Consider the following 20,640-nt stretch of genomic DNA (forward strand, 5'->3'; position numbering starts at 1 on the left):
TTTTGGTTTCTTCGGAGAAAGATGAAAAAAGAGTTCGGGGCCACGAGAAAGATGCGAGAGACGGGCCAAACCTTACCGTGACAAGTCGATCCAGCCGAGGGGAACGGACGATAGCATCCACATTCACATTCACATTCGCATTCACATCCTAATCCACATCATCCACCTCGGCTGGGCCTTCTTCAACTCGGAGAGTAAATCTTGTGAGGCGTTTGGGCATCAATTGTGCAGGAAATAGACCTTGCACTTTTTCGAGCCCGGCGCACTGGCTCGAAAACTTAGCTTTTTAGACTCGCGAGAATGGATATGTCTATGGAGTACAGGTTGATCATTCATGTCAATCAATAAACTCTTCGAATGTGATGACGATTTCTATCAACAAGGTGAGATCATGCGACAGGTTTCGATTTGACAGAGCAAAACCAACCAGTCTTTCTGAGTACAGTATGCAGTTCTACTTACATCTTCTTCGAAAGGTGGTGGTGATACTTCGAGATCGACATTTACACTGTGCAGCATCCCACGCTCTCATACATGTACACATGCTGTGATAGTGCTTGTCCCTCTCCATCCTGTGATATCGTGCAATGTGCAGTGCGTGCTCACAAGACCGACCAGTCTGATTGATTGCCTCAGCACAGCTCATCACAAGTATATCAAGAATATCATCGTACTCCTCGACCCTCGGCGTTGTGATCATACGTACGAAAAACCACACCACACACACCAAACCCTCCTCTCGACGGAGTATCATCCCACCCGTTCATCGTTCTTCACCGGGTGCCCCTGAGCCCTCGGGCCCCTCGGCCCTCGTCGTTGAACTAAATTCGCCTAAACTTAGACTCGCCAAGATGAGACCTTCTCGCAATTCAGAGTTCACGCCGGCTCCTTTGATCATCCATGCGAGCAACCATGCGACTTTCCTCCGGCAACACATCCGCAAACCTCCTCTCCGTGTCAGTGATCCCTCACATCACAGGCTTATTCATCGAGCACTGTCACAGGCCATCTCTACGATTACTGCCACGATCCTTTAATGGGTATACTATAGCATAAACCTATTTCCCTTCCCGTCATTGTATGTATGTGACTTACAGAACGTTCCAGCCCGGTTCTTCTTGATGTTTCTCTCCTTCTATCCACTTCACCATCGCTCATGCTTCATATCGCTCAAGGGTGACCTTCCCTGCCTCCCAATATGCAATCTAATCGTGTCGGCGTAAGTGTCCCAATGCATTTGTTTCATATGTCTCAATCCCCGTCCAGTCGGCAAGCCAATGCAAGTTCCTCCTCTATTTCCCCAAATCCTCATCATCCTTATCAAGGTCACGGTGAGCAACCTGACAAAACCCCCAGAGTTGCCCCATATTCGCCATCGTCTCCGTAACTTGACCCAGATGAACTCATGAAAGAGATTGTCCGGCCTTTGCAAACATCTTGATGACCTGCCGCAATCTCGATGCTCAATGTCCTCGAATTGGATCCAAACTTCAATGAGGCTTGCCGTGTCTGTCATCCTATTAGCTCGATAATTACTTTCCTATGCTCAGACTGCCGTAACCACGCTAAGTCGGTAGATTGCTGACATGCGGTGGCTCATCGCCTTCCTCGATTTTCGGCGGCAAGTTCCCACGCCACGAATCATTGCTCTCCGTACTTTGGCGTTGGAGCATCGACGGCGCTATGGTGCCGGTCGAGTTTAACGTTGCCGGAGCCTGGGTGCTTGTTTGCCGTTCTTCTTGAGTGGTCGTGACGTACGCCGGAGATGTCGAGCCCCGGTCGCTAGGTACCGATGATCTTCGAGGTGAAACACGGCCATTCTGCGCGGTCAACCATCAAGCGTCAGCAACACTTCTCAAAAACACCGGGCTCATTTCCATGCAGCACTCTTACCTGTTTGGCCCAACGAAGCCCACAGCTATTACACAAGTCCCGATTTCCACTCGGTCCACGCCTCCACTCCGGGGTCACCCGAGTGTGGCAATTCGCACAGTCTTTTTCCAGTTGGCCCAGGCCCTTTCTCCGTTTGCGTTTCTTCTTGCGGCTGAGTAGAGCTTGAAGCTCTTCCGCGAGCATGCGATTTTGCTTTTCCATCTGTCTCAATTCAAATTGCCAACTGGTACTTCGTGTCGTCTTGAGCTCATCAAAGATGTTGTCTTCCGATGCCAGAGCCTCGTCTTGGTTGCCCAATACCAGGCCCTGGCTTCCAGGGTTGGTTACAGCGGTCTTGGTTTCGATTGGCTGTCCAGATGGCATGGTGGTTGTGGTAGAGCCAGATTTCATGTTGACCGAACCTGGTCTCGAAGTTTGAGTTGCTGGTGTAGCAGATCCAACCGATGCCTGATCAGTGCGCGGCGATGCACTTCCTACCCCGGATTTTTGACTCAAGAGTATTGCTCGCGTCATCTTGACCAAACGCGTTTGCGCAAGTAAGAATGTGGGCTTGTTTCCGGGCCTTGCATCTCCAGGGTACAACGTCGTTTGAGCATGCAACACTTGGCCACGGCGATTCTGCAAATCGTGTCGACACGTGCCCTTTTGTCCAGAACGCGCCAACTCGAGTAATTGCGAAAAGTCTTGTCTTGATTCCGGCCTCATCAAAGCCTGCATGCTAGTTCCAACCAAGTCCTCCGGCAGACGATCCAGCATGACTCGTGAGGTGGAGGAAATGTAGAGGAACATTCCAGAGGTCGAGATTTTCGACCACATCTCGCTCTCGCCTGCACTGCCTTCAATGCCCAATTCGGATCGATAGAGTGCGTAAACAGGCCGCTCACGCCCGACGAGAATTAGGCATTTGCGCCCCTTTCCTTGTTCGGTGTGAAGACTGCCATGGGCTTCAAACCATGTGTACCCACTATTCTTCCTGCGGATCCTATAAACAACGTTGACCAAGGCCCCTGTGGAAGAGTCTTTCAACTCTCGAGTGACAGGCACAATATCGCTGGGATGGCAAACCGACGACAATGCCATACCGACGAGCTCGCCAGCGTCATACTCGAGCACCTTTTTGCAGGCTGGAGACAGGTAGAGGAAGAGGCCTTTCAAAGAAAGAACGTGGACAACATCGTCCGCATTTTCCAACAATATCTTGTCCCATAGCCTTTTGGAGGAATCTGACTCCCCACGGCCGAGGGTGCCAAGGACTTGGGATACCTCATCCCGGGGAATAGTCTGACCCATCTCCTGGATGTCTTTAGGCTCCACAGGAGGTGGAAGGGCATATGCTGGGAGCGCGCTTCGATTGTAGTTAATGGAATAACTTCCATCTGGTGAGGAGTCAGCGAGGCTCAGTTGGTCAGTGTACACTGTTTCATACCGGGATTTCTACCAGCTACCGAGCTTGGCTGCTCCACCAGATCAACCTGAAAACCGACGTAAAATTTGTAATCATCTGAATCAAAGGTGATTGGGATCATGGTGAGAAGGTTCATAAAGGGCTGACCACCTTTCCGATAGTTGATGAGACTCAATTGAGCTTCGGCTCGTTTTTGGATCTGGTTCTTCAAGTATAGCACTGATCGATCATCAACGTACTTGCGTTTGACCCCTGGCTGAACCTTGCCGTCGGGTGCTTGCAAGAATCGACAATTCCGACCAAGGATCTCGTGTTTCGTATAACCGGTGAGGCGCTCAAACATATCTGAGCAATAGACAATAGGTAAATCGTATTGCGCAATATCACAAACGACAAAGGCACAGGATAAGTCGACAGGTCCGATATTGATTTCTGGTCTCCTCCGAGTCGCAACGCGCATCTGCTAATGTCAGTGGGAAATTCAGTGGAAACTGGGAGAGACTTCAGACAAGAACGCCCAGCATATCAAAACCGCTAGACGAATACGCGTTGGCATATCTAGATGGTGGGATTATGGGGTTGAAAAATTGTGACGAATTGGCGGGAAGTACGGAATGAGAAGTTTGTACATTGCTGAGGCCTGACAACCAGAGTCAGTATGCAGTACAAAGGGAGAGTAGTGAAACATACTGTTCGGATGTATAGGGGATGCAGAGCTCATGGATTGCCTCCGCGAGGGGACCTTTAGGTTTGAAGGTGTGTCGGCTTGCGATGGGGTTGTAGACTCGACGACACGGCCAGTGAGAGCCGAAGGAATTGACCGGTTCGAATTCGAGGACGGCGTGAAGGCTTGAGGTATATTCGGCATGTTCGGCATGGTAGATACGCGTTGGATGGGATTCATGTTGCTCATTTGGTTGGGCAACATTGATGGGCCCATGGCGTGGACAGCTTGATCGGAGTTGGTCGGTCCAAAAGCCATCGGGTACGAATGAGAGGTAGGAGACTGGGAATAGCCAGGAGCAAGCATTGTGGAGTCGAGCGCCATGGTCGTCGGTTTCAAGGGAAGTACGCCGGAATCCATGTCATGGCTCATGCTGTAGCCACTGTGCGGGACAAATGTGGATGACGGTTCTATGCCCGCGGAATATGGCATGCCCGTCAAGTCGGCGAAATTGGCATTCATCTGGGAAAACTGAACGTCGAGTGACAAATCGTCGCGCGAGCGAACCCTGCGCGGATCGAGACTTCTTTGTGCCATCGGCAGCATGGTCGGGCCGGTGTCTATTGGGTTCGGGTCGAATTGAAAGTCAGCCAGACCGCTGTCCATGGTTGAGGTGAACTCTGAGATGGAGGCCCTGCGATTTGGTTCATTATTATGGTGTCGATAATGAGGCTGCGCCTGGGCTGAATTCCGGCTACGCATGAGTTGTTCATTATTCTGGCTGATGATCTGGTGTAGTGTCTGTGGTTGGCCCATGACATTGGCGGTCATATCACCAGGATCTATCGTATTGATCATCCCATCTTGCTGAAATGCGCTCATGTCTTGAAGATCCATGCCTTGGTAGCCTTGCTGGCCGTAGAAGCCTTGCATGCCGTCCATATTGTCCGTTGGAAGATGGAACGGCGATGGGCTGACACGGCGACGGAGTAGAATTCAGACACGCTCCTCTGTATCAAGTGACAGACCGATGTAGGGATACGGGGGGGAGAGCGAAAGAGCCTCTGGAAATGCTGACCGAGACTTGGTGGAGCGAGGAGGAGGATCTGATGGCCGGTGCGACGCACTTTGAGGCATCCTGGCTTGATGTCGCAGCGATAGAGTTGTTGGTTGTGTCAAATTGACATACTCCGGATAACGAATAAGATGTAATACTGGAGCAGGACGCGAGTGAGAAGGGAGGGAGGTTTTGGGGAGATGAGAGGGATTGCGCTGTGGGAGGAATCTCGGGCAAGGGCGGAGAGTCGATGATTGTGGTGGAGGATATTTGGTGGGCAAATGGTAGGTGCAATGGTGGATGAGATATGAGATGGAGAAGTTGAACAGCAAGATGGGAAACCAAGATTGAGGGTTGGGGCCACGCAACTTGTGGCTGCCCACCTGCGATAGAATTCGGGGTTCGTGGATCTGGGATTCAGGGCGAAGAAGAGCCAATGCGCTTGGTTTGTCGGTGGATGGGCGGATGGGTGGGTAGGTGCATATTCGTACCCATTCGCCGCAGATCTTTCAAAAGGTAGCCAACTAAGTACCTTAATTAGGTCCTGTATATACCTAGGGAGGCAACTGCTTGGGGGCGACTACACTTAAAGGCGAGGGCCTGAGGGACGAGAGGCGGCCCCGAAGCGGCGGGTGGCGCGGGTAGACGCCAGGACAGGTTTTCTGTTTACCTCAACTTACGAGTAGGTGGGCTCAGCAGTACTACTTTTAAACTGATATAAGGGCAGGCATCTGCCTCCTCCACCTGCCCTTGAATACCCTAAGCAGGGATGCTACCTGTATAATATGACCATGAATTCACTTGTCGATGAATGAAGCTGTCTTTGTGATTGATAGTGTTGAGGTTCAATGCACAGTCAATAGACTGACTGTATCTTCCTAGATTCCTATGGTACTAGGTACTATTGTAGATAGCAGGACGGGGCGCACTGGGCCACTAAAAGTACACCATCGGCATCTTAACTACCTAAAGTAGCAGCAACCTTTGGTAGCTGCAGAATAAGTGAGTACCAAGCAGGTTAGAAGCCTGGACCACCTCTCTTGTAATCCCGTATGGATTTGTCACAATACTAATAGCTGTCGTCAGTTAGCGACCTTCCGACTTTTAGGACCGTCTTTCAATAATACTATCAAAGATAACCCAACACAAGTCGACATTTTCGTCTGGTCTTTTGGTGAGATAGTTGACAAGACCATTGAAAAAAGCCATTGGCCGATAGGCGGGTTTGCCGAGTCGTCAATCGTCGCTTTCCTCCGAGCGTCCAGGTAGTGGACAATTAGCGGTCTTCTTGGTTGTCGTTCAGAGGCGTTGACACTACCGATGACAGGTCCAACCAAGCAATCTTGTACAATCCCAAACTCTCAAAGATCACTAATCTTATGATCAGCCATTATCCTTAATTACTGGTAGCTTACTTTTGCCTATAGTTCTACCATTATCAGAGGATGGCACATTTCATACGTTCCCGACGGACTCGCTGTTGTGGTGGAACAGAAATCGTGGTACGAGCACATAGGTCTCTAGCCCGGGGGCGAAACCCGCGGCTCATATTATGTGCCTAGGTACTAATGCGCACCCCGCAGCCCCTCGCCCCCGTGGCTTTTTTCTTGATCTCCCTTGATGCATAGTGACGTTACATGGCGTCGGCCGAGGTGCCAAAGTCGAGAGCCTCAAACATAAAGTGGATATGCAGTGCTTTAAGTACCTACTGACCTACCTACGGAGTACTAACCTACCTACTTTAAGTACCTACCTAAATTCTCGCCCAGGCCACCCGACCATCATTCAACTCTAGAAGTCTGCGCACGGGACTCTATCATAACCTGGTATTGTATACCCTAGAGTCACTGACGATTCTCTGATCAAGGAAAATAGGCATGAACTTTTCAACGGCCACTAATGATACTTCTCACAGCGCCAGATTTAGCGCATCGTACTAACTCTGCTGATGCTCTCTTTGACCATGAAACTGGTCATAGCCTATGAGTTTTGACAGCCATCTTAAGCCTGAAGCCTCGCGGTGTTCCGCCTCCCTGTAGTTCTACATGCTCAGCGCATGTGCGCGTAATCTTCGAAACAAGCCATTCAATGCTTTGAAGCAAACAGTCTCCAAGGCTGACCTCGCCTGTGATGGTTACCATGATTCTCCGCTTTCTCAACATCAACTTTAGCTCACACATTATGCCGCCTGCTGCGTCGGCCTTGCCAAAAGTGGTGCAATCTTCTCTCTGGCGGCTTTCTCCTGTTCACGCTGAGCCCGGTCTGCTTTGGTGATCCGAGGTTTCCGTGTCACGCCGCCGCCTCGAGAACCTGGCCCGCCGCCTCTGGAAGATCCGCCTTCAGCAGCGGCGGCTGCTCGTCCACCTCTAGAGCCAGGACCGCCGCCTCGGCCTCGGCCACGTCCTCTCTTGATCGTCCCGTCGGCCCTATCAAATCGATTAGTTTCAACATGACTTTCTCCACCTTGAATTGAACATACCTTTCCACAGCGGGCTTCTCCCCCTCGGGAACGAGTGGGCCAGAGTAGACAAAGAACCCGTCCTTGCTGGCTGCTGCATGCGCCTCCCAGAGCAATTCGCTGTCATCAACAAACGGGTCATCTTGGTCGTACTCTTCTTGCTTCTTTCTCCGCCGACGCTTAGGCCCAGGACCATCGGTACCACTGTTGGCCGCATCTGGCCCTCCATTGACCCCGGACATGGCCACATCCCCATCGTTGTCCGAGTCGCGATCGATGTCTACACTGAGGTCCTCATCCCCACTCTCGCCTGCTGAGGTGCCTCCAAACTTGCTGCCAGACGCGGATCTTTCCAATACTGCACCAGCCGCTGCAACCTTGGCAAGTCGCTCCTTCTGCGCAGCCTGACGAGGATACAATGCTGCAAACCCGTACTTCTGCTCGGCCAGTCGCGCAAAGTTGACAATTCTGTTCTCCGGGTCCTTGAGGTTGATGTGGAGCACAATATTTGGGGCTTTGCCAGTCCCACTATTTGAGACATCCAATGCAGAATCGCCCCCAAAGAGACTTGCGGATAATAGTCCCGAGCCTGGAGGAAGAGGAGGAGGTTGCTCCTTGGCTCGCGTCGGTTTAGGCGAGGTTGTCCGCGTAGGTGCTTCTGAAGGCACCTTCTTCGACGGTGCTTTTTTCGGAGGATTTGGGTCGCTTGCAGCAGAGTCAATCTCCATCGCCGAGGTTTTGTCGTTCATGGAAGGCGAGGTCGAGGCGACGTTGTCAGTATGAGACAGGGCGGATGTGTGCAATGTGGCTCGGTTCGCTGAAGGATCTGCGGAAGCAAATGTTGGTTGCGTCGGAGGGTCAATGATGCTAGATATAGCAGGAGAAGTGCTTGGGTTGAGAATCGGTCTTGGTGGAGTATGTACGTGTGATAGTTTTGGTGACTCGCTAGGAGTCGGATCAACGAGACGAGAGATAGTCATGGACCTAATAGGATCGTACATGGCTGAAGCTCGCGAAGGTGGTAGAGAGGCTGGGCCGTTGACGTCGTTGTTGAATTCATACGGGCGATGGGAGGATATAGGGTTAGCACGAGGTATCGACGGATTCGGGTGATGATTGGGGCCGAGAGCTTTGGCGGCTTCATCATGATGTTGGGTTTCAGGGTGCGTAAGGAATGCTACCGGCTGGACCAGAGTGGATGCTTGTAGTCCAGGGTTAACTGGTTGAGCAAGATGAATCGTCCGATTGTCATCAATTTGTTCCAGCTTGGGCTTTTTGCGAGAAGACCCTGAGCCGGCAGCATTAGAAGCACCTCTAGGCCTTCGCGGAGCCCGTTCCTTCTTCTCGGCCACTTCGGTGGTGGCATTCGCATCTTTTTTCTTGCGAGGTTTGGTGATTCGGGTTTTAGCCACTGCTGTGGCTTGTTGATCTCCACTGGCTTGGCGACTGCCTGCACTTGTGGCTGGTGCTACCAAGGTGTGTTGTTGATCTGCAGGGTTGCCAGCAACACCTGAGCCTTTGACAAGAGGATGGAGGTTTGGATTATAACCCCTAGCAGGAGTACTCTCCCCGTCGCTGGGTGGTGCACTGGAGAGGTCGTTGGAGGAACTCCTTCCATCAATGACCTCCATCTTGCAGTGGCGCAACTAGATATAAATTGCAGTTCGGACCATTCAAATAGACTGTAGAAGTGGTCACCTTTGAAGAGGTTTTGCAAGGTTGCGAGAGTGGGAGTCTTTGTGGTTGGGACAAAGACAAACGCGGATGGCGAGGGAGATAGGTTGGTGTTGCCAAAGAGGTTGAACGAGAAATGTGGGTGGTAACGTGTACCAGGTGACAAGGGCGACTTCAACTCTATAGGGCTATTATTGTGTTGGACGCGATGGGTGCACACCTCAAACTAGTCGTGAAGTGAAGCGCGCACCTGATGAGAAGAAGAGTGGCGAAGAAGTTGCAAAAAAGGTTGGTAGACTGGTGATGAAACCACTGAGATCATCAGATGGAGCAATCCGGACGTGAGGGAGGGAGGGAGTTTACAAAAAGGTGTAGAAAACAGGATGAGGAGGAGAAGAGGTAGAAAAAGGTGTGTGGGTGTCTGTAGGAGTGCAGGATATAAGTAGAAGATGAAAAGCAACAGACTGAAGAAGTGGTAGATAATTTGAACAAAGGACAAGAAAGCTGAAGGGCGAACGGGGTCAGGCGCGGACAGAATAGTCACTACTTGAAAGTAGGCAAAGGAGCTGGGAAACAACACGATGACAGGCGAGACAAGAAGAGTGGAGTGGAAAGGTGAATTGATGGATGGCGCGCAGGTATCGAATCACCGCGAATTATGACAGCAAGGCGACAAGAATGGCAGCAGAATGGCAACAAAACACCTGGGAGTGAGTGAAGTGAGTGATTAGGAGGCACCTAGAACGGCAGGCCAAGCAGTCATGAATGGCTCATTCAGAAGGACACGAAGGGGGAAGGGCAAAAGGCAAAGACACCAGAGTAGCATTTCATGGGACCTGGGGCAATATGGGACTTTGAAGGGCGGGCCCGGAAAATGAACAATGGAAGTAGGAGTATTAGTGAAAAGTGTGTGGACAAAGCGTCTAATCATTATGGATGGTGTACGTAGAGCAGAGCAGAGCAGAATGGAGTGAAGTGCAGGAAGTAGTACAATTAGGTCAGTCATGGTCAGTCCATGGAGAAATGGTGACAGTAGTAGGTAGGTACTTAGTGCGTGCCACTGTGAGTACAGAGTGCCATGTACACGTATCGACATCACCCCAGTTTGGAGAATGGCACGAATGGCCAGACTGTGATCAATAGAAAGAATATGTGGGCGACTTTTCCACAAGATGATAGAGCTCTCCTATTGGCCAAACCACAAGCCACCAGGTCAAGCTTCAGCCTGGGTCAACCTTGATTAGTCATCGATCTGGCAGGCATGAGACACGACTCTCATCAACCACTCCGCACCTATAAGCCCTAAGTTACTGTATGGAAATCTGTTTCGACTGGACTAAACGCGTGTTTCATCGCCTTTTTGTTTGACAAGGAACACACCAATCGACAGAGCTTACCTACAAGACAAGATCATCACAGCACACGTGAGAGAGATGATGTTAAGCTTACCAGGTATGTATGTGATAAAATCGGCCGCGAACAATTGCTGAGAACCTTTTTGGTGACAGAGCCCGGCATTTGGTATACAGGGGGCGGTGTCCACTTTGGCCGTTTCTTCTCCAGATTTTTGGCTCTTCAGATCCAAGCAGGTATCGCGGGGACACCTCTGAAGCTATATAGATGTAATGGAATTGCGATCTTTTAGGTGGACATTGGTCTGATAAGAGGGAAACTGTAGACTACCAGCCGCCATAATTGAAGGCAAAACGCGCACTCTTGCGCCGGCAGTAGGAGTGACGACAGCACGGACCAGTCTCCATGCCACCTCATCCTGAATGTGGAGCAGAGGATGCCGATAGATGCCCTCTTTACCTGAGAATCGATTTCAGTTGAGAGTCGAGTCTCTATCAGCCAAAAAGGCAAAATCGTCTTCTTTGTTTTGACAATTGACTATATAGAAAGTAGATCTGATCTTGTCTATAAACACATGTTCTTCTTCTGACGAATATGAATCTCGAAAGAGATGGTGGCACTGGCACATGTGTGTACTACGCATCGCGCCCCGGCTTAAGGTGCCTCTACCGCCGGTAAAACCCGACGGCACGCCAAGGTGGGTTAGTGTGAGGCAAACTTACCGCCGCCTTAAAGCATAGTGGTGCCCTCGACGAGGTGCCCTAAGACTCTGTTCCTGGATTATTCTCTGACTCGGATGGAAGTGGACGAGTCCTGATAACATGAAACATAGCACCGTGTGTGTCCGAACCAATCCACAGTGAACTCTTGGGAGTTGGGACCCGCTGTCCATGTTGAGGTATCTTCTCCATATACCTTCAGCTTCAGTCGCTCGCGACTCTGCGAGCCCAACCCAACTAACGGCGAGAGGCCGCTCCATTACAGTATATGATCAAACATGGACGGTAGCGCCGTCTACCAAACCAAGAAGCGTCGAGTCAGCAAAGCATGTGGACGCTGTGCTCGAAAGAAGACCCGCGTAAGTCTCTGGGCAATTGAGGGCTTCAAAAACAAAAGGAGATCTAACCAACCCTGCTACCAGTGCGACTTGCGTTACCCTAGCTGTGGTGCATGCCTGGCAGCAGGTGTACCCTGTTTTGCGGTGGACCCGCTTCATGGTAATCCGAGGCCTCGAAGCACAGTCCGTGCCCTTGAAGGAGAGATTGCCCGTCTGGAGGTTGATCTCGCACGCGCAAGAGATCATGCCCACAATGAAACCGCCATTAAGAACACCGAGATCCAAAAGCTGGGCACCCGTCTGGCGAAAAGCATTGTCGCCCCACCCATTTCTGCCAGACCACATCACAATCTGATACCTCTGACGTCGCCATTCTTCCTGTCAAACTCGCCGGTGCCCTATCTCAACAGGGCAACTTACACCAGTTCTGCTATTGGCGTTGGTGATGGGGAACGTTCGGGTTCCCTGCCTTCACCAATCTTGGCCTCATCCATCTCCCACGTGGCCGTCGATGCTATGTTGAAGCACTACTGTGACATTTATCTTTCCATGTTCCCAGCTATCGAAGAGTCAGACTTGTATGCTGCTCGTGACCGGGTGTACAGCAACTCAGAGCCGTCAAACTACGACATATTCTGTGTACACATTACACTAGCAATCAGTGTAGGCGAACGTCGGTTTCTATGCTTCTAATAAGATATCTAACGCCTGCAGACAAACACTCTCATGCGCGGTAATGAGAAGCGAGCAACCTCGGCAACCCGGGGACTGTGGGCGACAGCAAAGAAGCATCTGGAACAGGTTGGAACTAAAAATCTCTGGGAGCGCTTGCAAGCCTTGCAACTCCTGACTCACTTTGCTGCGCTGAACCCGCAAGATGCCAATTGCGTCAATTGCGGCGGAGCCGCAACAAGGCTCTGTGTACAGTTGGGGCTACATCAGGAGCTGGGCGATGCGACGCGACGGCTGCTAAATATCGACGAACATACACTAAATCGTCGCAAGACGTTGTTTTGGAACGCGTATTCCCTTGATATGTAAATGCCAGACCAACCCTTCGCATTTCATTGGACTAATGCTTCAAGTGCAATCCATACAACGATTTGTCAGCCTTTTCTGTGGCCGGAAGGCTCCATCACAACCACAGTAAGTCCAAGCTCTCCTTACGTATTACGAGAAAATTGATTTGCTGTAGTTTCCAGAGTTCGAGTCTGATATATGCGCAACGGCACATATATGGCAGCTACGCGACATCGAGGCCGAAGTTCTTCGATACCTGTACTATCCTAACCTGGCTCCAGATGACCACCGCCGGGGTGAATTATTCGACGGCTGGTTCGCAGGCGTAGAACGGCGGCTCGAGACATGGTTGTCAATAGCCCGCGAGAATGAGAGTCTGAGACAGAAAATTCCCACTTCCGACGTGCTCGCCCATGCTCTTTTTCTGAGGATGAATCGACCCTCGCCGGGGTGTCCAGCACCCAACAGAGGAATGCAGAAGCGAGCTTTGCAGGCCGCAATGGCTCTCTCTCAAGACTTTCACACCATGGACTCGACGGGCAACCTTTTCTGGCTTTGGCATGGAGCCTATTTCATTATCGAAGCCGCCGTGTGCTTGATGGCCTCCGTAATGGTTGAACTGGAGATCGAAGCTGACTGCCGAGGGTCGTCACACCTCAAGCCTGCAAACCTCAACATTGTGCTCTGCTGTATAGAAAAACTCCCACTGATGCTCCGGAAAGTCTCGCGTCGTTGGCCCGAAGTGGCGCAGAACGCCTCTGCTTTGGAGACAGTGTCCCACCTTTTCATGAACCAATGGACACAATGGTCGAATGGTGACACCCTATGGAACGCCGAAGCTGACGTCCTCAGGGAGAAGTTGGCGCACCTTTTGTTGTTCTCGCCATTTCCGGCAGCATCTAATTATTTGACGAGACGCGACGATGTTGCGCCCGTCAGGACTTTGCCACCAAGCCATGATAAGAGCCTTTCAACAGGGTCTACGACTCAAACTCAACCGTCATCTACTCAGTACCCGTCGATTCGGGACCCAGCCACAGACCTCGCCCAGATCCTTCCACTTTGGGACTACGATCCAACCGCGGAGAACTCAGGTGTTCCATACGGCTTCATGGCGGACGACGAGTTTATATGGGACTTTTCTGGACTGCAGGATGACGAAATCCTGACCGCAATGCTCGAGGGAAGTGCTGATTTGCTGCTGGACCACACTGTGGACGTGAATTATGTTTGACGCGCACCATGTATTCATTCTTCACGACGCTCATTCAGTCAGCCAGTTGATCCAACTCCCACTGTTCCCAACGTGGCGGACCTAGCTCCGGGCACGGCTGTAGAGCCTTTTGGCCAGCCCCATCGACGCTTTTCTTCCCCTTTCAAGTGTTCGAGTCATCATCTACAAACAGTAGTATAGTCAAGGAGCTCTTGCAACCATTCCATTCCAAGCCTCCTGTTGTATTGCGCGCAGCCAACGATGGGTGCTCGAAACATCTACGATAAGGCTGGGTCTGTGGCGTTCGCCACTGCATCTGGCGCGATCAGGCCGGTCAACAAACCTTGTAGGCGAAAAAGGATTGCATTGACCGGTGCGGCAACAGGCAGTCTCTGACTGCCAAACGGCGGATCATCGGATACGCAACATTGGCGCGTCATCGTGGCGTTGCGGCTCGGGATCGACCTAGCGTATCTTCTTTGACCCTAGCGCTCCAGCGGTGTGCCTTACTTGGACAGATCTTTTCGACCAATTGTACCCATTATTTCCATCACCATCTGGCGCCCTAATGTCCTATCTGGTGGGAGAGGTGACATTTCTGCCAGGTCATCGTTCACGATCCCATCATAGAACTCCACAGCCCATTCTTGCATGTCTCTAGGTGCACGCCTGGCTTAGTAAAACATTCATTCAGCGAAGCCTGACCCGTAGTGGAGGTCCGATGGCATTATTGGTATTGATTTATAAGCGGAGACTTCGAAATCAGATAGATACTTTTGTACAGAGTCCAACGTTAGAGTCTCTTTTGCGAGGTATTTATTCATTTGTATCCTTTGTTTGTTAAAACAGTCGCTCTTGAGAAGATTCTCTGATCATGGTTCCTCTTTACCACAAAACGAATCATCGCGCTCCTTGTCTCGCTTCATCATGTCGCTCAACGGCTGTATTCCCGCGCACACCATCCCGGTGAAGGTGCCTACGGGAACGGCACTCCAGCAGGATCCTCCTACGCTGTTCACGCCGCTCAAGATCAGAGGACTGGAGATGCAGAACCGCATCGTCGTGTCACCGATGGGAACCTGGAGCGCGGAACATGGCCACCTGACAGATTTTCACCTCGTCCACTACGGCGAACTCGCATTTCGTGGACCGGGTTTGACCGTCATCGAAGCAACTTCGGTGCTCCCCAACGGCCGGACGTCCCCTCAGGATTCGGGGTTATGGGCAGACAGCCAGATCGCGCCTCTGAAGCGGGTGGTCGATTGGATCCATTCCAGATCGCAAAAGGTCGGCATACAACTGGGACACGCGGGGCGCAAGTCGAGCATGCTGGCACCGGAGATGGCGCCGACCAGGGCGCCGGCGATAGCGACAGAGTCAGAAGGGGGTTGGCCGGATGACGTCTGGGCCCCCAGCGCTCTCCCATATTCACGAGAATATGTCACCCCGAAACCTTTGTCCGTCGAAGGCATACGATGCTTGGTTCAGGCTTTCGCCGATGCCACGCGGCGGGCCGTCCAGGCCGGTGTCGGTCAGTGTATACTCGGTGTGGAATGTATCTGGAACGGTGGCTGACCTTTTTTTTCTTTCGCATCAGATTTCATCGAACTTCATGCGGCCCACGGCTACCTCGCCCACCAGTTTCTTTCTCCCCTGACCAACACGCGCACGGACGAGTACGGCGGCAGTTTCGAGAACCGCATCCGCTTCCTCCTCGAATGTGTCGAGGCCGTCCGAGCGGAAATGCCGAGCTCCATCCCGTTGTCGATTCGGATATCGGCGACCGAGTGGATGGAGTGGGCAGTCGAACGCCCATCTTGGGACATGGAACAATCTCTCCGGCTCGCAAAAATCCTCGCCGACATGGGTGTCGACATCTTGGACGTGTCGTCTGGCGGCAACCACAGCGAACAAAGGATCTTGCTTGAGCCAAACTACCAACTGGACCTCGCGCACTCGATACGTCAAGCGCTGCGCAGGGATGGAATCGGTATGCTGGTCGCGGCGGTGGGATTCATCGACAGTCCAGAGGTTGCCAGGAAGACGACCCAAGCAACCGATGGAGAGGACGAGAAACGAACGGCAGATCTGGCGTTCGTAGGAAGGGCCTGCCTGCGGGACCCCAGTTTTGTCTTGCGGAGTGCGAAGGAACTTGGGGTTGCGGTTCAATGGCCATTTCAGTTCCAGATGGCTCTGAGAAAACGTTTAATGTAAGCTTGGAAACCAAGCGCCGTGGGTGAGCCGACTGTTGCCCGGCGTGTATCTTTTGCAGAACACATGGCACCACTCATATACGGCGGTCACCGAACAGGACAGGAATCCGGCTGTAAACGTTGCAGAGGGCCACCTGTTCAGACCACCTCCCCGGGATAATCGTAGCTAGGTAAATTTCAATGCAATGGGAGCAGGGTCAACAAGACCAGGGATGTACGCTCTTTGTAACGATGAGACTCACGGTCGCAGTCCCAGCGTAAAGACCCTTGAAACGTCTTGATCCCACTGTGTGGCAAAACAGCAACCATGGTTTATACTCCTGAGCAAATGTTGTGATGTTGGCGTCACCTTTGGAAATTTTTACAGTGGCGGCTTCATCACCAGGGTGGCCGAGACCATCACTCACCGTAATGCGACCGCGAGCCCTTTCTCCACAACCTGTGAAGCTTGTGGAAGCACGACGTATGGCCGCGAGTGGCCAGCGCCGTAAGCAGCACTGATACGGAAGCAATATGGTTGGATCAAAGCGAAGTGGGATGATTTACGTTCTCTGGAAACATATAGAATGGAGCGAGCGAGAGAGATGGAACGCTATCTACACTCTCCGTTCCTCAAAGTTAGAGTCCTGACACGCCAAACAAGGTCCGGATGGTTGCTAGCTTGGAAAAGAAGAGACTAGGTCGGCCCCGAACTCGGATCGATCTTGGCACATTTACTCCGTGACACATTCGCTTTTGCATCCCTCAGTGTATGGGAGAGACACTCCCCATCGTCGATCTAGACTCTGTGGCGTCTAGAATTAGGTTTAATGACTTGCTGTCAAACGATGTTCACTACCCCAGTGACACGTTCGGCGTAAATCGTACAGTGGCTATCGGATGTGCTGTGGGGGACTTTAATCATAGCTGTGCGAACAGCATGCTCGAGGCGTCCAGGTCTAAGCCATCGTCGACCATGTCAATACCGAGAGAAAGCTGGCTCTCTGTGATCCAAGGTTCGGTGTCCAGCAAGCCTGGAGATCCGTCTGCAGCTGGAGGATTGCCATGGCCAGCACGGTCGACGGGTACTGCTTGGATGGTCAGTCGGGAGCATGACATGATTCACGGGCAGCCGAGGAAGACCAAACCTGTAGGGGAGGTGTGCAAGCCATTGGTGACCTTGCCACCGACGTTGTTCCTCCAGTAGAACAGACAGTCGTATGTGAGACTCGCGCCGTGCCGGGAGCGGTGTATCACGAGGGGCTCGCCGCCGGCAGTACGATGTTGTTGCAATTCTGCAACCGTCCAGAGATGGACGAGGATCTCGGCGTGTCGCGCCGCGTTGTCGTTATTTTCGATCGAGCACGCGCGTAGGGCACGGATGGCGCTGTTGAAGGTGGCCCTCCCGGCCGCGAAATCGACATCTGCATGGTAGCCGGAATGCAAGACCTTCCAGAGCACACACGTCGCGGTGAACAAGCTCAGAAACAGCGATCCGCTGATGTGCCGAAAGAGATCCAAAACCCTGTCGATACTCGATGCCTCGCTGATGAACTCCTGGGCAATCGCGTAGCATTCGAGAATTCCACGCTTCCTCCCGTTCTCCCAGGTGGGCAAGTAGAAATAATGAACGTAGTAAGCTAATTTAACAGACAGCATCTGGCAGAGCACGTATTCTGCCAAAAATGAGATTCATTCCTCACATAGACCTCATAGGGGTGCTTACTATTCGATATGTCGACGCTTTGCTGCAATACTCCCAATTCAGTCTCGAGTTGTGGCATGTGTTGGGTGGCAGACACCGGAGCGAGATTCCCGCCATCCGGACAAAACGTTTCACTGAGCCTGGAGCCAATGCGATGACTGAATCGAGCAATCATACAGAATTGCCGAAGGTCATACGGAAGTTGTCTGATGTAAGGCTCTTCGAGCGACGAATGAATGGTCAGACCGAATGAGAACGAGGGCATGATTCCAGAAGCGGTCGCGGCACTGTCATTGACCAATTAGTGGGTGACGCTCGCATTTCGTGACAAATGCAAAGGCAAAGACAATACTTTTGCGTGACTATGACACAGGCTGCCCATGTTCGCAACCTTTCGTCCTCCATGGACGTGGTAAGACGTCGTTTGGCTCTGGAATACTCGGAGCTGCGATCGGGTCCTGGTAGGCCTAGTTGTTGGGCCATGCTCGTAGCCATGGAGATCCAGGCGTGCGTGGGCTCCAGCCAGCGTGTAACTGTTGGGAATGGCCACGTGCACAGTAATAGCAGAGCCTGCAAGCTGGCGAGGCTACTTGGGAAAGTTCTGATAGTGTCCCACGCCAGACGCGTGACTGGCGATGCCAGTAAAGGTAGCAAGGCTATATCCTGGTCCCATTGACGCCCAGCCACAGAAATAATGGACCAAAAGAGTAGACTCGATTGACTGAAATACTCATCTGGAGAACGTAGCGGGTCGAGGAAAGGGAGATGAGGGTGGTATTTGTCGAAGAATCTGATGAAACGTTAGGTCTGGCTCAGAGGGGGAGCTTTGGCAGCATCCGTTACATACATTCTAAAGAGCTCATCAACATGGTCACTTTTCACGTTGATAAGCCCCAGCTGATGTGATCCCTTTGCAAGGGGCCGCGAAGGTGAACGCGTCGATGGGTACGAGCCCGGGTTCGTCTTCGTTTGAGGTGGCCAGGAATTCTGGGCAACAGAGGAATGCGACACGGCAGAAGCATGTGTCTCGTGCCAATCGTTCTGCAGGCTTGTAGACAGGGGAATCGCCATGCTCTTGGTTCTGTCCCATTGTCCTGGCTCAGGCCCGGGAAGCGGCGAGGGTGACAAGATTCTCGACATGGGAATCTGTGCCGCCTGGGAACGGGTATCGTTGACCAAAGCCATGCAGTCCTGGACCTGTCTTTCTAACTCCTGAATCTGTCTAGACTTGATTGTAAGTCACCTCTTACTCACTGGGGCTCATCGCTCTTGCGCAAACGTACCGGCTCTTGCTCGTCCGACGGTAATTCGGGTCTTCGCGACAGGAAATCTGCAATCTTCTACAACGAGAACAAGGTCCCGTACCTCTGTCACAGCGAGACTGTAATAACCGGGCCGACAGATAAGCATAGACAACCTTCCACAGGGTTTCATTTGACCAACCTTGTTCTGCCTGCAAGCGATGCAAGCAATCCGTCGGGACGAAGAACTTGAAATGCTCTCTGACATGTCTGGTATAGGACTATTCTTGTTAGGGAAGTGACTGGAGGCGGTGACTATGTCTTCTCCCCAGGAAAAAGGGATTCGGGAACAGGGAATGGCCCACAAGATCGAAGCATCATCAAGTCTGGCCCCCTCTACAGATTTCCGGATGAGGGGAATCGAGGTATGGAGTACGCGGCGGTCTTATAGACATTGGTACTGAGTACGGAGAAGCGGCTTGATATCTCGGGACTGTATGCTAAACAACGTGACTAGCTATTTGTGATTAGCTATCGGTGCCTTGAGTGGGGATCCGTCTCGCCAGATGAGTCCATGCAACCATGACGGCAATCGGCAATGCAGTCACACCTTATCAAGACTGAACCCAGTCCTTGTACTTTATCAGAATCTAAATTCAGACTGTGTGTCTGCCATCAGCAGGACTCGACCATCTTGGCGCGCAGGGTGAGTCCATATCAATAGCCTCCCCCTAGGAAGCCTTGAGAACTGATAAGATTGTTCTTTGAAGCACGCTAGGACATTATTAATAGGAAGACTTAGATTGAAAGATTCGAATACGCTTGGGTCATGGGCCAGTTCCCCGCAGTCCAGGTGATACATGTGGCTGTGTTTCAAGTCACAACACACACATCTTGAGGCCGTGATATTTCGCGTATAGAGCAAGAAATCTAAACGTTCTTCGCGAGGCGAAGTGATCCTATGAACGTGGCCATATCGCTTGTCCCGACGAGCGAAGGGATAGAGTCACGAATAGCTTTTGCCCTGTCCTTCCCGTAGATTGCACTGGCCATCATATCAAATTTGCTCTGTGCAGCCTCCCAAGTCACTGGGTTCGCCGGCTCACCCAGGGGATGCTCAACCGTCACCGAGCTCTCGCACACCTGGACAGTCGTCAGAAGAGATTTGTCTGGAATGGTATCGTCCACGGAGACAGTGATGCGACTGCAGAGTTTTTCTACGCCGTCGTGGCCGAGATATTGGTACGCTGTCCAATCATTGTGTCCAAACAACAGCGCCACCGCTACATGATAATAGATGCTAAATTGTGCTTCCACGATGCTCCGAGGTCGAACTTTGTTGGCAGCGGAGTGGCCTACAATCATGTACGTCTTCGCAGAGGTGCGCACGTGCACGCATGTATCAGTGTCCACGTGGATGTCCTTGCGCAGCTTGTACACGGCATCAATGGCCGCGTGTGTTAAACGACAAGAGGCGTACGGCTTGATTGCTGTGTTAGACGCCTCCCACACTCGTCCCACGTCCTGAGCAATCGGCAACAGATCGAACATTCCGCGGCCATATGCTTCGACCAAGCCAAATTCGCCTTCGATAGATGCCGTGGCTCCCACGACGCCCGCACGTACCATGGCCACGTTTAGCAGAGCATGATGAGCTGCAAGTCCGGGATGGAGCCTCTTATTCCAAGATCCGTTCTCCAGATACTGC

General features: G+C 51.9%; 5 protein-coding genes across 9 annotated transcripts; 2 read left to right on the top strand and 3 right to left on the bottom strand.

Moving 5' to 3' along the window:
- Nucleotides 1-991: 991 nt before the first annotated feature.
- On the bottom strand, nt 992-5,398 carry PV10_00348 (uncharacterized protein). Its single transcript, XM_016364407.1, has 5 exons — nt 3,989-5,398; nt 3,808-3,938; nt 3,320-3,758; nt 1,894-3,269; nt 992-1,820 (listed from the first exon to the last, which is right to left on the bottom strand). The coding sequence occupies exons 1-5, from the start codon at nt 4,902-4,904 to the stop codon at nt 1,566-1,568; spliced, it is 3,117 nt and encodes a 1,038-aa protein (XP_016228056.1). The 5' UTR covers nt 4,905-5,398; the 3' UTR covers nt 992-1,565.
- A 1,458-nt stretch (nt 5,399-6,856) lies between these two features.
- Nucleotides 6,857-9,571, bottom strand: PV10_00349. 2 transcript variants are annotated; one of them, XM_016364409.1, is made up of 3 exons: nt 7,499-9,571; nt 7,196-7,445; nt 6,857-7,144 (listed from the first exon to the last, which is right to left on the bottom strand). In XM_016364409.1, the coding sequence occupies exons 1-2, from the start codon at nt 9,106-9,108 to the stop codon at nt 7,199-7,201; spliced, it is 1,857 nt and encodes a 618-aa protein (XP_016228058.1). In that variant the 5' UTR covers nt 9,109-9,571; the 3' UTR covers nt 6,857-7,144; nt 7,196-7,198. The 2 variants fall into 2 exon arrangements, with proteins under 2 accessions (XP_016228058.1, XP_016228057.1); XM_016364408.1 differs by having other exon boundaries at nt 6,857-7,445.
- A 1,712-nt stretch (nt 9,572-11,283) lies between these two features.
- PV10_00350 lies at nt 11,284-14,604 on the top strand. Of its 4 annotated transcripts, XM_016364413.1 has the most exons (6): nt 11,284-11,402; nt 11,474-11,582; nt 11,646-12,224; nt 12,276-12,598; nt 12,647-12,707; nt 12,757-14,604. In XM_016364413.1, exons 2-6 carry the CDS (start codon nt 11,502-11,504, stop codon nt 13,813-13,815), a joined length of 2,103 nt encoding a protein of 700 aa, XP_016228062.1. In that variant the 5' UTR covers nt 11,284-11,402; nt 11,474-11,501; the 3' UTR covers nt 13,816-14,604. The 4 variants fall into 4 exon arrangements, with proteins under 4 accessions (XP_016228062.1, XP_016228061.1, XP_016228060.1 ...); XM_016364412.1 differs by having other exon boundaries at nt 11,284-11,582; XM_016364411.1 differs by having other exon boundaries at nt 11,474-12,224.
- A 33-nt stretch (nt 14,605-14,637) lies between these two features.
- On the top strand, nt 14,638-16,342 carry PV10_00351 (uncharacterized protein). Its single transcript, XM_016364414.1, has 2 exons — nt 14,638-15,325; nt 15,392-16,342. Exons 1-2 carry the CDS (start codon nt 14,722-14,724, stop codon nt 16,006-16,008), a joined length of 1,221 nt encoding a protein of 406 aa, XP_016228063.1. The 5' UTR covers nt 14,638-14,721; the 3' UTR covers nt 16,009-16,342.
- A 565-nt stretch (nt 16,343-16,907) lies between these two features.
- PV10_00352 (uncharacterized protein) lies at nt 16,908-18,876 on the bottom strand (the record flags this gene model as incomplete). The annotated part of the gene is made up of 5 exons (XM_016364415.1): nt 16,908-17,074; nt 17,135-17,662; nt 17,713-17,978; nt 18,044-18,481; nt 18,539-18,876. The coding sequence occupies 5 exons, from the start codon at nt 18,874-18,876 to the stop codon at nt 16,908-16,910; spliced, it is 1,737 nt and encodes a 578-aa protein (XP_016228064.1).
- Nucleotides 18,877-20,640: the final 1,764 nt, after the last annotated feature.

This window comes from Exophiala mesophila, assembly GCF_000836275.1.
Source record: "Exophiala mesophila strain CBS 40295 unplaced genomic scaffold supercont1.1, whole genome shotgun sequence".
Taxonomy (NCBI): domain Eukaryota; kingdom Fungi; phylum Ascomycota; class Eurotiomycetes; order Chaetothyriales; family Herpotrichiellaceae; genus Exophiala; species Exophiala mesophila.

Bases quoted from the DNA above. Each gene is read 5' to 3' on its own strand.
- PV10_00348 (XM_016364407.1), bottom strand. From the start codon at position 4,904: ATGGACGGCATGCAAGGCTTCTACGGCCAGCAAGGCTACCAAGGCATG. The intron at 3,939-3,988 runs GTATGTTTCACT...TCTGGTTGTCAG, and splicing joins ATCCCCTATACATCCGAACA to GCCTCAGCAATGTACAAACT. The intron at 3,759-3,807 runs GTCTGAAGTCTC...TGACATTAGCAG, and splicing joins TTGATATGCTGGGCGTTCTT to ATGCGCGTTGCGACTCGGAG.
- PV10_00349 (XM_016364409.1), bottom strand. From the start codon at position 9,108: ATGGAGGTCATTGATGGAAGGAGTTCCTCCAACGACCTCTCCAGTGCA. The intron at 7,446-7,498 runs GTATGTTCAATT...TCGATTTGATAG, and splicing joins GAGAAGCCCGCTGTGGAAAG to GGCCGACGGGACGATCAAGA.
- PV10_00350 (XM_016364410.1), top strand. From the start codon at position 11,502: ATGGACGGTAGCGCCGTCTACCAAACCAAGAAGCGTCGAGTCAGCAAA. The intron at 12,599-12,646 runs GTAAATGCCAGA...TAATGCTTCAAG, and splicing joins AACGCGTATTCCCTTGATAT to TGCAATCCATACAACGATTT. The intron at 12,708-12,756 runs GTAAGTCCAAGC...GATTTGCTGTAG, and splicing joins AAGGCTCCATCACAACCACA to TTTCCAGAGTTCGAGTCTGA.
- PV10_00351 (XM_016364414.1), top strand. From the start codon at position 14,722: ATGTCGCTCAACGGCTGTATTCCCGCGCACACCATCCCGGTGAAGGTG. The intron at 15,326-15,391 runs GTCAGTGTATAC...CTTTCGCATCAG, and splicing joins GGCCGTCCAGGCCGGTGTCG to ATTTCATCGAACTTCATGCG.